This window comes from Ascidiella aspersa, chromosome 9 (genome assembly GCF_963924565.1).
Source record: "Ascidiella aspersa chromosome 9, kaAscAspe10.2, whole genome shotgun sequence".
In the NCBI taxonomy this organism is placed as follows: Eukaryota; Metazoa; Chordata; class Ascidiacea; order Phlebobranchia; family Ascidiidae; genus Ascidiella; species Ascidiella aspersa.
The window spans coordinates 6985064-6991063 of NC_139455.1; the positions used below are offsets into that span (position 1 = coordinate 6985064).

A 6000-nucleotide genomic window follows, 5' to 3' on the forward strand; every position below is an offset into this window, starting at 1 on the left:
AATTTATTGCGTACCTGCTTTGCACAGTTTATTTTGATTGTTTCTGTGTGTGTTTTAACTGGGCACCTTGTTGGCGTAACACTTGTGACCCATGTTTAAACGTTAAATTAAAGTCGGTCTAATTGAGGGTTAAATATTTGTTTGCGCTTTAATATTTCATGTTGTTTTCTCAAAACCAGTCAAATCATTTGAATAATTAGCCGGAATCTGACTCAAGTTAATTTTCTCGGCCAGAGTCGGACTTTTAATCAACTCCACAACCTTGCTTTCATGAACTCCAAAGCCCCTGCGCTTTTAAAGTGGTCAATGTTGAGTGGTGATGTTACATGCTTTACCAGAAAATATTTGACTTTTCGCGAGCCATAAGTGCTTGTGTTGGCGATTTAAAACCGATAGCATGAAAACTATTTGTCAAGTCCCTTATCGTTTCAAGCATAGATTTAGGCCTAACCTTGATTCTTAACGACGTCTTTATCAATCGTTGCATTAGTATATTTAGGGCTTCTGGATTTATAACGAGATTGCTATCGGTAGAGTTGTCAAAAATGACTTGTTACATACCGTAAGTTAGATGTTGGGATAGTTTTGACCCGCTTTTGAAAGGTTAACCCAGTGGTTCTCAACCGGGATGCCGCGGCACCAAGAGGTGCCATTTCCAATGCCTAAGGGTGCCGAGATATTTAAGAATCTGATTTTTGTCCAGCTCTTACAACTTTTTGTGTAGGATTAGAGTAGAATAAATCTAATTAAAACTTCCTACGTTGTGTAGAGTTAATTGATGTGCGTTGTTCCAGTTCCGTTTTTGTGATATCCTAGTTATTTACCTACGGAAAAATCTTATGGAGGCCGCAATATATTTATTAATTTTTAGGGGTGCCGCTGGCCACAAAAGGCTGAGAACCACTGGGTTAACCTATGTCTGTCTGGGTTGGGAAACCACTTAAGTTTAATCAACCAATTTCCTTTGCTTAAAATTCCAAGCCCCAATGCTGTATTTGTGCCGCACATAACGCGCTACGTTTGTATCACAGGCAAGCTGGTGGTGACTGTGGGCATGGCAGCCCTTTCCTGGGCATTCTTCACCAACAAGTTTCAGTCGGTTGAGATCTTCATCGCTCCCAAACTAAACTATTACTGGATGCCGATTATCGTGAGTTCATCCTCTTCACTTTACTCTTTGAATTTTTCTCAACAAACGTTATATACGTTGAAATAAGTAGTGTTTTTGCCAGTGTTACAATCAAGCCATTTGAAATAACATGTCCATGTCAAGCTATTTGCATTTCAATATCAAGCCAAGTGGAGTTTTTATAACACAAAAAAAGTTTTATCGTTTGTCACGGAGATTACAATTTCCAAATAAATTGACCTTCGAAAGTATTTTTTAGGCCACTTAGAACATACTAATGCAACAAAATAGGCAAATAATGCAGCACAAAATTGCCCATTACTGTTTTCTGTTGAATGATTTTCGTCGAAAACGGATTGAATTCGTCTTTTCTGCTAACAAAGCCGAATTGCAGTGCGTGTTTTTACCTAAACTCAGCAGCTCGCCAAATTGCTTTCTGCGGTTGCGGCCGGTTCACAGTTCACCTTATTTCCAAACAATTTCTCGCGCAGATGATCGGAGTTGCGGCCTACTTCGTCGCCGCCGGATTCTTCAACACGTTCGGAATGGCGGTCGACACCATTTTCCTCTGCTTTCGTAAGTGCTTTTTGCATTGTATACACGCAAAGGCACTTTGCCTGAGCGAATGCAGGTGTAGCGGGCGTGAAACACGCGTTTCGAAACTTCATACGGCGTTCTTTGCGACGTGCTAACTCCCCAAGTCGGACAAACGCGAGTCTAATAGCGTGTTCCTAGCTGATTATTCAATTACGTCTATTTTGTTAAGTTTGTAATTTCCTTTCTTCTCAATTCTTAGAAAGTCAATTTACCCCTGTTTTCTGTACTATAGCGTTTTAAAGATTTTCTAGTATATAGTTGATGCTGGAATCCTTACAAATATCACATTTCCCCTTTTAGACTTTGTACACCGTGTTTGTTATAGGGTAAGGCATCCTAAAAAAAACCTTAATAGGAAAAATGTGATAAAATTGTACATTTTAAAAATGCATTTCTCATAATTTGATGAAAACAACAGACTTACATCCAAGCTAATTCGGCGCCACTCTTACTCACCAAACAAAAATTTGCGGCAGGGGACTGAATTTTCTAAATTCGCTTGGGGATTATTATGCAATGATCCGGATCGTAACAAAAATCTGTTTACGCGGTTTCCACAAGGCTAATCAACTGGAATGCCTTAGTTAAAACTTTAGCTTGAGTTTCGCAAAGGGCCTTTAAATATGACGTCAAAGTTTACTGTTATTAGGTGGCCCAATGATCCTGAATGTTCTCCCTAAATATGCCTATAGTGCTCAAATCCGGTAAAAAATGCTTGTATTGTTTCGTTTAAATGCTGATCGGTCAGCGTTACATTAGTCGAACACAATACTGCGCAAAGTTCCATATACGACACGCGTTTCTTCATATTGTTTAAACCAGGGCTTTCTAAACTTCCCAGTCTGCGATCCTTTTTAACTCCCCAAAACTTCACCACCATTGACGTTTGATATGAACAAAATATTTTTTAGTTTTTTTGCTTTTGATGGGTTTGTTGACGTAATGTGTTTGAAATCGTTTTTCAACTTTTATATATTAAAGATCTAAAAATTACCTTAAAAATGTGCGAGGTGGTGCGACCGGCTGATTTGTTGTTTTTCAAAAACACCTGTGTTTGTTACGTCACAGTGGAGGACCTGGAGCGTAACGACGGCAGCGAGCAGAAGCCTTATTTCATGAGCAAGGGCCTGAGGGAAGTGCTCGGCAAGAAGAACAAAAAGCCCAAGAAGAAGAAGCGAAAGGACAGCGAGTGAGCCAAGTTGCGAGTCTGCCCAAATTATGCGTTTGTTTGTGTGCTTTTTTTGTTTTACATTTAGTTAAGGTCGGCAAGGCCGGTAAAAAAATCATCTTTCAAACTCTTCCCGTTACCTTTAAAGTCCCTATAGTTTAATATGAATGTTGTATCGAATGCTTGAATTTTTGTCAGCAAATTTTGTTCTTTTGAAATCCAAAACTGTTTAATAACAACAGAATCTAATGCGTTGGGCACATTTCACACAATTTTTTTTTAATTTTTCGAGTATTTTAAATATGATACTCCAACTGATACCCGTACTACACGTAGCGTCGTAGTGTCTGTATAATTATTGCTCCTTTTGTTCAATGAGCGAATTGATAATCCCGCCCGTTATGAACTTTGTAAATAATATTTTACGTGCATTACCACCCACTAATCTATTGCATTGTGACAGGCTTTACTGACATGCATTCTCGTTCAAATTACTATTTGCTTTATTGTTTGAAAATCAAAGATATTGCGTGCGCTTAACTTGCATTGTAACCGCCATACACTTAAAACAACGAATGCGCTGGCGTTTTAGCCGTAATTCCATGACCGATTTTTTTAGGTTAATCGACTATTTGTTTTTAAATTTCAATCACACGCAAGATATCCCCATTTTTTTAAAAATATATTATCGCCACATTTCTTCACTGTGAAAAATATTTTTTCGCTTTTAAACACAAATCCTGGACTTTTTGGTACTTTTTCTAAAAAAAACGTTGCTATTGATTTTTTGCAGTTGTGCTAGATTAAATGTCCGTTGGTTGAACAAATCCATGATAACTTTTGGGCACTATTTTTTTCACCTAAGAGAGCTCCATTTTTACGTTTTGTGGAATGCTGTCGTAACATCGTACTAATCCTCAAAATTTGCTATTTTTGCTAAGTTTTTTTTTCATTCTTCACATCAAATGTTACTGGGAGCATTCAGTGATTATTCGACTAAAAAATTGTGATATTTATTGTTATTTTCCTTAGTGTTGTAGAATCGTGAAAATCGGTTGACCTTTGTCATGTTTTCAAAGATTGAGCGTATTTTTGTTGTAGAGGAATCAATTGAACGATCTTTCATTTTTTGCCTTCTTAAAGCTCCGTTTGTTTGAAATGCTTTTGAAAAAATGCAAATATTGCAAATATTTACGATTTGGTTGTGCTTTTGTGAATCACAGAAAAGTACTTTGTTTTTTAATCTTGTCCATTGCGCTGTACATATTTACTTAGTTTTCTTGGCTTTGTATAGTATGAATAACAATATAGTGTGCTGATGCTTTTTCTAAAAGTGCCTTTTATAAAATGACGCCACACTTACTAAAAATAACGAAAACCCTAATTAGAATACATTATACTTTCAGTAACTCTCCCTTAGTAACATTCCGCCATAAAATTACCGAGGTGTTAATCGATTTTCTTTCTTGAACATCGTATGCTTCAACAATTATTGTATTTCTAGCGTTTTTACTTTAAACCATCATACCTAAAAAAAACATGATAAAATCCACGTCGAAATTTGACATTCACAGCGTCTACTGTGTATGTCACTCAACTCCATTTTTCGGTGGCGCTTGTGTGCAAAATGTCCATGACGCGCGAATTCACGGTCGACGACATTTGCGGTTTCTTTTCGCGTGGCGCCCGTTCATAGCTTCAATATTAAAACACAAAAAATGGTAGAGACATAAGCACGAGTGGTCGTTTTGCGAGTTCAGCGATAGGAGGGAGGAGAAAAACTGGTCAGTTAAAAGGCCGGCTCCCGTCTTCCACCCTATTTTATCTCTTTGACTAAGTGCAGGTTGGGAAATCAGCTGATTTTCAGTCAGCTGTGCGAATTGGCCAAGTGTCGAAAGTTGCACAAAATAGCTGTCAAAAAACAAGGCCTGGAGCTTTAGGAACAGTCCGCTAAACTTCTGTGATCAACTGGTTAAAATACGATTCGCAGTTTTTGAAATTCGAATTGTGATTTATGTTGACCAACCAGGCGCGATTGATTGATCGCTCGTTTAAGTGAACTTTGAACTGGATCAACGCGAGAAAAACAAAGGCGTTGTGCTAATTTTCGAAAGTCACGTCATCCAGACTTGGCCGAGTGTCGAACCCAATCGAACCACGGCCGTTTTGAGCGTTGCAAAAATAAACCTCGGCTCCGTTTTAGGGATTTAGGTGCACTGTTTTGGCCTTGGCCCTGCCGGAATACCTCCGGGCAATGCGCAATGACAACTTAATAGCTGGAGCTGTATTTTTACAAGGCCGTTTAAGTTTGCGTTTAGTCAAAACGTGACCGCCCTCATCTGCTAATATGTTATTATTGCCGCCGAACTATTTCGGGCTATATGGGGACGTTATTAAGAGCGCTCTACAAAGAAGCGGTGGGCCTCGTTTAAAGGCGAAATGTTGCGATTTTGCTTACAGCCGTTTAATATATATCTAAAAGCTTACAGTTTCTTGCATGTACTGACATGCAGTGGCTCTTGCGTGCCTGATTGACGCCTTTGTCTTAGGCTTTGACATTGATTTTTTTTGTAATTTCGTGTATTTACAGTTCAAGTCGAGAGTGGGACATCCCAATCCCATAAAATATTGTTTTAGGACTTTATGCATTTAATTTAGTCTTCGGGGAACAGTTTGGTTTAACTATACTCGGAATTAGGGCAAACCTAAATATTCAACGAACTGTAAATTTCTAACCACGCTTAGAACTCTAAACCACCTACTTCTACGTGTCCAAGATAACGTCGTTTCACTGGCGTAAGTTTCTTAAAATTAATCTAAAAATATCGTTTGTATTTCTGGCAACAGGCCAAATCGCGCACCTGTTTTTAAAGTAAATATATTCAGCGGGTGTCCGCTTATTAAACCAAGTCTCTTAATAACGCCTACAGTTTACAGACCTTTTAAACCAGTCACCCGGCCTTAACGCGTTGTACTAAATTTGGCGCGGTATTTAGTTTATTTTGGCTCCTTGGCTTTTAGTGCTGCCACGCCCGCCTATGGCACGAGTGACACACGTTGATTAGCCAGAACAAGAGGCGTGTCTCTTCAAACTCAGGCCGTTAAT

At 38.6% G+C, this 6000-nt stretch overlaps 1 protein-coding gene across 2 annotated transcripts in view; it reads left to right on the forward strand.

Moving 5' to 3' along the window:
- Window positions 1–4446, forward strand: part of LOC146132119 (choline transporter-like protein 2) — a 49280-nt gene extending 44834 nt beyond the window's left edge. For both annotated transcript variants that reach the window (XM_083397941.1, XM_083397942.1), the window contains 3 exons: window positions 1032–1150; window positions 1621–1705; window positions 2795–4446. In XM_083397941.1, the coding sequence (XP_083254067.1) occupies window positions 1032–1150; window positions 1621–1705; window positions 2795–2919 (329 nt within the window). In that variant the 3' untranslated portion in view covers window positions 2920–4446. The remainder of the gene's footprint in view (window positions 1–1031; window positions 1151–1620; window positions 1706–2794) is intronic.
- The last annotated feature ends 1554 nt before the right edge of the window (window positions 4447–6000 follow it).